This window comes from Physeter macrocephalus, chromosome 10 (genome assembly GCF_002837175.3).
Source record: "Physeter macrocephalus isolate SW-GA chromosome 10, ASM283717v5, whole genome shotgun sequence".
Lineage (NCBI taxonomy): Eukaryota > Metazoa > Chordata > Mammalia > Artiodactyla > Physeteridae > Physeter > Physeter macrocephalus.
Window position 1 is genome coordinate 48,908,709 of NC_041223.1, and position 10,410 is coordinate 48,919,118.

At 41.6% G+C, this 10,410-nt stretch overlaps 1 protein-coding gene across 3 annotated transcripts in view; it reads left to right on the forward strand.

Annotated features, from left to right (window-relative positions):
- The window catches only part of LAMA4 (laminin subunit alpha 4), a 151,768-nt gene that overhangs the window by 96,095 nt on the left and 45,263 nt on the right, over positions 1 to 10,410 (forward strand). For all 3 annotated transcript variants that reach the window (XM_024115576.2, XM_024115577.3, XM_024115578.3), the window contains 3 exons: positions 5,837 to 5,985; positions 9,181 to 9,322; positions 9,929 to 10,025. In XM_024115576.2, the coding sequence (XP_023971344.1) occupies positions 5,837 to 5,985; positions 9,181 to 9,322; positions 9,929 to 10,025 (388 nt within the window). The remainder of the gene's footprint in view (positions 1 to 5,836; positions 5,986 to 9,180; positions 9,323 to 9,928; positions 10,026 to 10,410) is intronic.

The window sequence follows — 10,410 nt, forward strand, 5'->3', positions numbered from 1 at the left end:
CGTCTCATTGTGGCTTCTCCTTTGTCTTTGGATGTGGGGTATCTTTTTTGGTGAGTTCCAGCATCTTCCTGTCGATGATTGTCCAGCAGCTAGTTGTGATTCTGGTGTTCTCACAAGAGGGAGTGAGAGCACGTCCTTCTACTCCGCCATCTTGGTTCCTCTCCCACAAAAGTACTCCTAGCTCATTTTTATTACCTTTAAAAGGATTTTATTTTATTTTATTTATTTATTCTTTTTAAACATCTTTATTGGAGTATAACTGTTTTACAATGGTGTGTTAGTTTCTGCTTTACAACAAAGTGAATCAGTTATGCATATACATATGTTCCCATATCTCTTCCCTCTTGCGTCTCCTAATTTGCACTTTGGGAGTGGGTTTCCGGTCTGTGTTTTATTCCCGTCCTACCACTAATCTCTTCATGACATTTTTTTCTTAGATTAAAAGGATATTATTTTAAAGTCATCTGATCACCATCTCATTCTCTATTTTAGCTTCCTCTCCATCCCTACTCCCACCACTATCCTTGGTGACGTCAAAATCCAGATCGATGAGTCCACCAGCTCTCAGACCTCCAGTTCCTTGAACTTCTCCTGTCCAACAAGCTTTTCCTCCCATCCACCTCTGTAATCCCTAGTATGACCAGACCCAGATCTTGTCATCACTAAGAGTACCGATCCCAAATCCCAGTATCAAGCACCTCCCTCCCTGAGCACCACCTCTTATCTCACTTACTCTAGAAGGCACACTCCACCAATTCTCTAGCCATGCCAAAACCTCCTCCATCTCATTTGCCCTTCCTTCCTTAAGGAGCTAAAATTATCAGTATAATCATTCTTTGCAAACACCCTTTACTTCCATACCTACCTCTTCCCCTGTTGTACTCACCTGAGAATTCTAATCCCTTAACCCTCTAAACCCAAGTACCCTCAGCATCATGGCCACACCAGAGAAGCCAGTATGGCTGGTGGGAAACCCACCTCCCCTTCTGTCAGTCTGGCTGGTGAATTTGCTTCATGCTTCGCTGAAAATCAGGAACAAAGAGAGGATAATTCCCCTCATCTTTCCTCCACAAAGCTACCAGTCTACCTGCATGTGTATCTACACTTCTACCTTCCTTCCTATTATAATTAGTGAAACGTCCCTTCTCCTGTCAAAGTTTAATCCCTCCACCTATGCTCTGAATCCCATCCTTCCTCTGCTCAAAAACATGGTTGCTGGGTTTCACTCCCAAACTGTGCCCTCTCTCTTCTGTTTTGCCCAATTCTTACTCTTTACTGAATCATTACTGCCAACATAGAAACATACTCTAGTGTCTCCTATCTTTTAAAAATTAAAAAGAAGAAAAGCCCTGCTTACATTCCCTCTAATCTCTGCCCCATTACTCTGCTTCACAGCAATACATCTCAAGAGTCATTTACAGTTGCTGTTTCCACCTTCCAGCCACCCACTGTCTACTGTACTCAACCCACTCCAAATGGGATTCCATGTCCCTTCACTGAGACTATTTTTGTCCAAGTCATTAGCGACCTCAACATAGCCAAAACCATGGTTGTTTCTCTCTCCTCAGTTTTGTTAGCCCTGCCACTAATTACCCTTCCCTCTATTTTTAAACACTTGGAGCTCCTGTCCTGGGTTCTCCAATACCCCACTCATCTGATTCTTCTCCTTCCTCCATGGCCATTTCTTCTCAGCCAACTTGGCTAGCTTTGCCTCTGCATGTCCACTATGTGGTAAATATTTTAGGCTCGGCAGGCCACCTAAAACTGTTCTCCCTTATTCTTCTTTGTTTAGTTTGGTTTTATGTTTTTTAGAACTCTTTAAAAATGTAAAAAATATTCCTAGTGGGGAGCTGTATAAAAATAGCCCTCAGGCCACACTTGGCCCTGGGCCATGTTGGTCCCTGCTCTGGATAACGAATGGCTCAGTGCTCAGTCCTGGGCCCTTTTATCTACTTATACTCTCTCCCTAGTTGATCACAATGAATCCCATGACTTTAAAGAACAATTAGATGCATGATTCCACAATGTGTACCTCTAGCTCTGAGACCTCCAGCGAGTTCCAAGCTTCTATATCCAAATGCTTACTTGACGTTTTCAAGTAAGAACTCAGCGTGGTATGTAGCTAAATCACAATTTCATCTACCACTTAGATGTGTAATAGGCATATCAAACTTAACATATTCTGAATAACACCCTCTTCCCTAGTTTCACCTACCTCAGTAACTATCACAATCCAGTTGCTCAAATCAAAATTCTGGAGTCCTTCTTGATTTCTCCTTTCCCCTCACTCCCATTTCAACAAGACCTGTTGGCCCAACTCCAAACCGAATCCTGATATCTGACCACTACCCTCTTCTCTGCTGCTACTCTTGAGTATGAGTCCAAGTCTCCTCATCTCCAGCATGGACTTCTGAAAGCCTCCTGCTGATTCATTTGCCTCCACACCTGCCCCTCAAGATCCATTCTCTATGCAGCAGCAGAACAATCCTGTAAAAACATAGTCAGATAACATTATTTATCCCACACAAAACCTCCAGTGATACTTAAAGTAAGAAACAAACTCATGCTACATGGCCCATGAGGCCCTAAGTGACCTTACTCTGGCCCACCTCTCTGACCTCATGCCCACTCTCTCCCTCCTCACTACACTTCAGCCCACTCCTGTTCATACTCTCCAACTCCTCCCTGTTTTTCAAACACACCATACTTTTTCTTGCCTCAGGACTTTTGTACCTGCTATCCCCAGACCTTCAAATGGCTAGTGTCCTTGTGAACATTCAGTCCAAGTGGCTCACTTGCCCTCAGTCACTCTAACCCATCATACCTGTTATCTTTTATTCAAAATATTTTTTATTCCCTGAAATTAGCTTGTTCACTTATTTAACCACTTGTTTTATTTATTACTGTATATTCCCACTAGATTGTAAATTCCTTGAGAGTAGAGACTTTGTTCATAGCTATGTGTTCTATCTCCTGAAAGAGTACCTGGCATATAGTGGGTACACAATGAATATTTGTTGAGCAAATTAATGAGTAAAGGTAGAATATCCATGGTAATTTTTCTACTTAAACAACTAAAAACTTTTTTTTTCAAAGTATTGTTCCCCAGATGACCAACCAAATGGACTACAGCCTTAATACTGTAGTCATAACATAAACCCTATGTGCTAGGAACTATGCTACATTTTGGGAGTATAAAAATAAATTAAACATAGTCCCTGGGCTTCCCTGGTGGCGCAGTGGTTGAGAGTCTGCCTGCCGATGCAGGGGACATGGGTTCATGCCCGGTCCGGGAATATCCCACATGCCGCAGAGCGGCTGGGCCCGTGAGCCATGGCCGCTGAGCCTGCGCGTCCGGAGCCTGTGCTCTGCAACGGGAGAGGCCACAGCAGTGAGAGGCCTGCATACCGCAAAAAAAAAAAAAAAAAAAAATAGTCCCTGCCTTCTAAGATTATATAATCTGGTGGGTGGAATAGTAATGTGAAATCATTACAGTCGTGTGGCACGTGGATAATTGAAATATGTGGCAACGCAGCTCACCCTAGAGAGGTTAGAGATGGCTTCATAAAGGAAGTGGTATCTGAGCTGAATTTGGAAGGATGAGTAGAACTTTTCCAGGTGGATCAGACAAAAAACAAAGAGAAGTTACTCCAGACAGAGAAAATATGTGAAAAGGCACAGGTGCCAGAAAAAATTACAGAGCATGAAAACAACAATCAGTCAAGTTTGGACCATGGGATGCAGTTGGGTGGGAAGTGGTAAGAAATGATGAAATTGGTAAGAGGAGGAGTCAGTTGCTAAAGCCTTGCTTAGAATTGGATTTGTTCATGCAAAGCAAGTGGCTGATTTTGAGAAAGGAAATAATATGATCAGATTTGCTTAATAGAAAGTTCACCATTCCTGCAAGGTGGTGGGAAATGGATCAGAAGACTAAAAGGCTGGGTTCAGAGAAAGGAGTTAGATCGCTCAGACAGGAAAGGGCTGAGTCTAGCCCCTAGGAACACCAGCTTTGAAAGTCTTCTGCCTGGCCAGAGAAATAGGAGACCGGGAGAGAGCAGCATCACAGAAACTGGGGAAAAAGAGGGTTTTAAGGCAGAGACTGTGACCAGCACTGTCACAAACCAGAGACAGATCCGGTAAATACAGGAAAGTGTCTAATGGACCTGGCAGTATGGGGTCTGACATTGGGAACCTTGGGGCAAGAACCATTTCTGTGGTGAGTACTTCAACAACACAAGAGAAGAAGCTGCAGGGGAAGCTAGAGTCAAGTAATTGTTTGTTTGTTTGTTTGTTTTTTAGTAGGAACTTAAGCATATTTATATCTGAGAAGAGCCAATAGCTAGGGAGCAAGAAAATAGAAAACAGGGGCACTGAGAAAATAGGGGAGCGTGCCTTGTACAGAAAAGGAACACTTTTCATCTTAAAATATGAGGAAGATGTAGCTATAAGTAAGTGTATAGGGTTGGCTGGGGAGGGAGCTGGGGGGTGGTAGCAAAGAGTTGGGGAAACTCCTGGTCGTCCGTGTTGGAGGCTCTTAGGGGCTATCAAAAAATGGTCCCCTTTCAGCACCCAAGTTCTAAACAAGTTGAAAAATAAACAGTAAATATTACGACCAAGAATATCACCTTTATTTCAGCTAAATTGAGGGTGTGGCTTCTTAAGAGATCTCTTAGCCAAGTGGGATCGTTGATACTCAATCCCAGAATTAGGCAGGTCTGCCCAAGGGGACTGGCAACACCGCAGGGTTCCTGGGGCAGGGAGGGGCTTCTGCCCAGGACAGCTTTCACTGTGTGCAGGAGCACAGGGAAACTCAGCTTTCTGCTAGCTGCTTGCTCCCAAGAGCAGAAGGGTGGAGTTGCGCAGGCTCTGTATAGTTTTCCCCTAAATTGACCAAGCAAATAAACCGCTCCTCCTCTCAGGGCAGAATAAGGAAAAGGTGGAAAGGCCTGTAGTTCCACTAATTGAGCTGCCTTCATAGGGAGGGAGCATCACATTGGAAGCTGGAAAAAAGTGTTCCCACTAACAATTAGCTTATGTCTCCTAAATAAAAAAGAAAATAAAGTGACCTGATGAGAATCGGAAAGGGGTGGGGGAAGGAATTGTTATTGGCTTTGGAATGGTGACAGTGTTTAGAGTCACTATGTGAGTGACCGGGAGAGCAAATTCTTTTCAGTGTTGAGGGCCCAGACAAGGCTGGAAGTCATAGGTTTTCAGCAGCATCCTGTGCGTGGTCTTTAGCTAAGATCATAGGTCTACTGTTGAATTGAAAATTAAGAGAGGTCATGTTACAAGGTGAGTGTCAGGAAGAGTAGTCAGCAAAAGAAATGCAGCTGAGAGGTCAGATAAGATGAGAACTGAATGATACCCATTAGGTTTAGTAACTCAGAAATCGTTAAGTGAATTTCTGTGTTGGTGGAGTATTGAGGTAAAATCCAGACTGGAATAGGTCAAAAGCGTGAATTTAAAGATGATGAGATAGAGATAGCATACAGAAACACTTTTTTCGGGGGGGGGGGGTCTATTTTGCTATGAAAGGGATAAAAAAGTAGGGTAATAACATTAGGGAGAAGTGTGGACAATGGAGGGTTTCTGTTTAGTTTCCTTTTCAGATGAGAGATGGCAGAGCATGTTTGAATTTTAGGGAAGCAACCAGTAGAGAAGGAGTTGAAGATGCAAGTAGATAAATATCTATGTATAACCTTTTAGGCTCTTGTAGATCTGTCCTGCAACTTACTGAACTTCATAGTAAGGAGGAATAGAGATTATCTTTGGTGCTCCCTGGGAAAAATATTTTAAGTCCCTCTAAATTCAATTCTTTTTTAAATATTTTCTTTAGAATGCATCAGGGATTTATGCTGAAATAGATGGAGCCAAAAATGAACTACAAAGAAAACTATCCAACCTAAGCAACCTCAGTCATGATTTAGTTCAGGAGGCTGTTGACCATGCACAGAACCTTCAACAAGAGGCTGATGAATTGATCAGGTAATATCCTGGTTTTAGAAATGCAAGCATCTTTATAGGCTGAGTAACTTATTTTTATTCAATTTCACATGACAGGGTTGCTGGGATACAGTGTTAGCAGTTTGGTTTTAGAGGTGGGTTTGCTTATTTTTTTTTCTGTTTGTTGGTTGGCCAGGCTGAGAGCCAATTATTGTTTATTGCAGTTGCTTTGGGGAGACAGTTTTTCGATTTTAAAAAATCTGTCAGATTAGAGATCTGTGTTGTGGGAGGGGTAGTTCTGTTCCACATTATTGATAAGATAACCTAACACATTTTAGTTATAGGGATATAACTGCTGCCCAAAGTAGTATCAAGTAAGTCAGATCCCTCTGCAAGGTCTAATTCTGCCATCATCACCTATTTATTTCAGAGACAGCATTAGCTTTCCACACCCAAGTGTCTTAAGTAAAACTGGTTGGAAGTTGGCAATATGTGGGACTTGTGGCAGATACTCCAGCCACTCCACAGTGCCCAGCAGGAACTATTTGATTTCAACACCTGTGAAGAGAAAAATCAATTGATAATTTTCCTTGCAGTATCTAGAAGAGAGTCCTAAGCACTCATTTAATGTTAATTGAAATGTACTAAAAGATTGGCATTGAATTCATGACCCTGAAAAAATAGGTAAATAATGAGATCATTATAGAGAAAGGTTGCAAGTCTGGCAATTAGAAACAAGGATCGTGAAGGTCATGAATAAAATAAGACCCTGTATTCACTTCTGTTCAAAACTTAAATCACCTTTCTTTCCTGATTGCCAAGGGCAGGGGTGGGAGTGGGGATGGAGAGATCATGGGTAAAACCTTGGTATGTGAGATGGTGTTGTATCCAGCTCAGTGTCATACTCCCAGGAAATGTGCTTTTGATCAAGCCGATAAAGTGGAACTTGGAGAAAATACTAGTTTTGGTAACAACTGTATTGGTAGATTATTATTTTTGAGATTAATTCTGTGGCTCTCTTCGTTGTTCTTTTGTCATTTAGTAACTACATCCCATTGAATGGGATCCCAACACAGACCTTCTCAACCCTGCAGCAAACAGTGTTCTAGCTAGAACTTCTAAGGAAGTTACCCCATGCTTTACATGAAACATAATCAGAAATATCAATCACCCTGAAGTCCCTTTTTTATGTATAGCATATTTCTGACTACATATAGTCAGGAAAACATCCAAATTTATAGACGTCTTCCCTTCAAAATGTGAATATTTTTCAGCATCTGTCTGGTGTACCGTACCCAGTGATTTGCATGTTTTGCCTCAAACAGAGATAAACATAATTCATCAAGAAGCTTCCATTTCAAAAGCACATCTTTATTTTGTATATTGATGTAGTACCTGTTTTGTGCCTAGTAATGAAAACAAAGTAATAAAGGCTTTTTGTTTCAAGCTCTTTGATATATCTGCTCACCACTCTAGCCAGCAAAATTTTTAAATATTAATAAATATTGGTAACATTTTATACCTTTTATCCCTTTCTTTTAAAACTTCCTCAGGTTTTACTCTCTGTGCCATTTCTGAGAACAGGGGGTTGTGGGGAGATTTAAGTAGCAGGCATTTGGATCAGAATTTCCTCTGCAGAACAGGGCTGCGTTATGACCTTCATGGGCCATAAAAAATTTTTTTTAATTATATGTCATCACTACATTGGTATAAAGGCTAATGTAATCATTATCGTTTTCCTCATTTTTTTCTTCTGATTTTAAAAAAGTTCACATGAAAGCATCTTTGTGGGCCCCTGAATGGTTGTCAGCCCTACTGCAGAGGAGCCAGAATGATGATGAACTCGGACAAAAAACAAGAAAGTTGCCAAGGAAATACAGAGGAAGTTCCTCTGAGCCTAAGCCGGTGTACAGGGACTGAAACTGGTTGGAGGAGGCTGAGAAACAATTGGCTGAGCTCAATAGGTCAGGGTGGTGTGAAGAGAGGAGCCAGTGTAGGATCTGCAGTGTCATGTACTGCATCACAGAGAATCTTCTGAGAAGTAACTGATGAATAAAGTGATACTAGTCATCAATTTCTGGAATTGGGAAAAAAGTATGGAACTGGTGGATTTAAGACTGAATAAAATTAAGACAAAGGATTTAGGATGAGCTGCAGAAGAGGGGGCTGGAGTTTGTATTATAGAGGAAGAAGTGTTTGTCAATAATATGAATTATTGTGTGGATACACTTACAGTTTGAAATTTCCATTTAGGAAATGGTTTAGGTATAATAAATCCTGAGATTTACTGGATGCCAGGCATGGAACCAAGCATTACACATATTTTATCCCTGTTAGACCTCATATGATTCCTCTGAGGCACATACTGTTATTAACCCCTATGTGAGGGTGTCCAGTGCATCATGGGTGTCAGTAAATGTTAGAGGAACCTTACAGGGGCCAGAAGGGACAAAGGCAGAGAACGTGGTGTCAGGGCAGGGGTGGTTGTGAGATGAGGCTGTGCACTTAAGCGGGGGCAGCTGGGCCTCAGGAGTGAGACAGACCTTAACCATGTTTGCCCTGGACAAGCTATGCACCCTTCCTCAGAGCCTCAGCAACTTTTATGGAAAAAGGAATAACAATATCAACTTCATGGGTGTGGTAAGATTTAGAGACATAATATATGGAACGGGGCTAGGCCAGTATCTGTACATGATGCTCAATATATGTTATAACCTTTCTTAAAGAAAAATGTGATCTGTTATATAAAAGAAGGAAAAAAGATTGAATAGAGTAAAACCAACTAATATTTAACACCAGCTGAGGTTATGCACCCTCTCCAAGGGCCTTAGTTTCTTTGCCAGGGAGGGAATAACAGTGCTGATTCGGGTAAGCAGCAGGTGGGGATGATTGTGGGTTCATTCTTCTGCCCGACGCCACCACGTAAACAAACTCTTGAGTAAAAAGGTGCAGAGGCTGTTTTTAAATCAGCCTTTCCTTTCCCTGAGGCTACTGCCAGGCAGGCAGTTGCCAAGGAGCCAAAACAAGGTGAAGCCTTGAGGGAACCAAAAGTAGAGGAATGCAAAGAAAATGTGCCCTTAGGAAAGGCAGCTGGGAAAACCTTGCCCAGCCAGGTAACTTTAAATAACAGGAAGGAAGTATCTTTGGTCCCAGAAGTACTCCAATCAGGCCCTAAAAATGGCCCTATTTCCCAAGGAGGTAAGAAGGAGAAATAATGCCACGTTTGTTTACTAACAGGAATTTGCACAGTTCAGATGTGAATGGGCTGGTACAGAAGGCTTTGGACGCGTCAAATGTCTATGAAAATATTGCCAATTATGTTAGTGAAGCCAACGAAACAGCAGAACAGGCTTTGAACATCACTGATCGAATTTATGATGTGAGTATTCCCTTACTTTAACATTCATTTATACGTTGCCTTTTCCTGGCTTATGACTTTTCTGTTTCCTAATGTCATCTGTTGAGCTTCCAATGTAATACAAATGGCAGAAAGGGCAGGAGAACTAAGAAAAGACCATTTTATTTATGTTATGAATGTTTCAGTAATGCAGGTTCTTCAAGATGTGTCATACTCCAATCAGCAAATGCCAGTTTCTTTGACAGCTTTTTTAAACCAAAGTCCCTGAATAAAAAATATTTAAGACTAGTTCCTGCTGATAGAAAAGATACTTTATGCATACATTCAGATTTCCTCAACTCAAAAATTGTTTATTCAATAGCTTTTTCATGACAAGCACTTTGGTGGGCCCTTGGCCAAGCAGTATTCCAGGTTCACTGAATTTTCCTCAAAAACCATTTATCTTGAAAATGTCAAGGATATTATTTTCTCATGTTCACATTTGACTTGATTTTGAGCTATGAAAATGAAGCTGTATGAATTTTGCTTGGTGTTTAGCAGATAAACTGCATCATTTAAATCCTAGAATGATGAAAAGTTGATTTCTTCTGCTGTCATTCTTACTCTCTCCATCCAATTTCCTTGTAGGCTGTGAGTGGGATTGATACGCAAATCATTTACCATAAAGATGAGAGTGAGAACCTCCTCAATCAAGCCAGAGAGCTGCAAGCAAGGGCAAATTCTAGTAAATATCTTCTCTTTCCTGTCTTCCTTCTGATTTATAGCTGCTTCCCTCCTTTCACACAGTGTTTCTGCATATAAACAGAGGTTTCAAAATGCTAGGATTAAAGAATAAATTATATTTCATCTGAATAATAAAAAAGCAAGTATTAGATATTTTCAAATAAATTGTGGTTTAAAAAAATTCCATGTTGGGGCTTCCCTGGTGGCGCAGTGGTTGAGAATCCGCCTGCCGATGCAGGGGACATGGGTTCGAGCCCTGGTCTGGGAGGATCCCACATGCCACGGAGCAACTAGGCCCGTGAGCCACAACTACTGAGCCTGCGCGTCTGGAGCCTGTGCTCCGCAACAAGAGAGGCTGTGACAGTGAGAGGCCCGCGCCCCGCGAT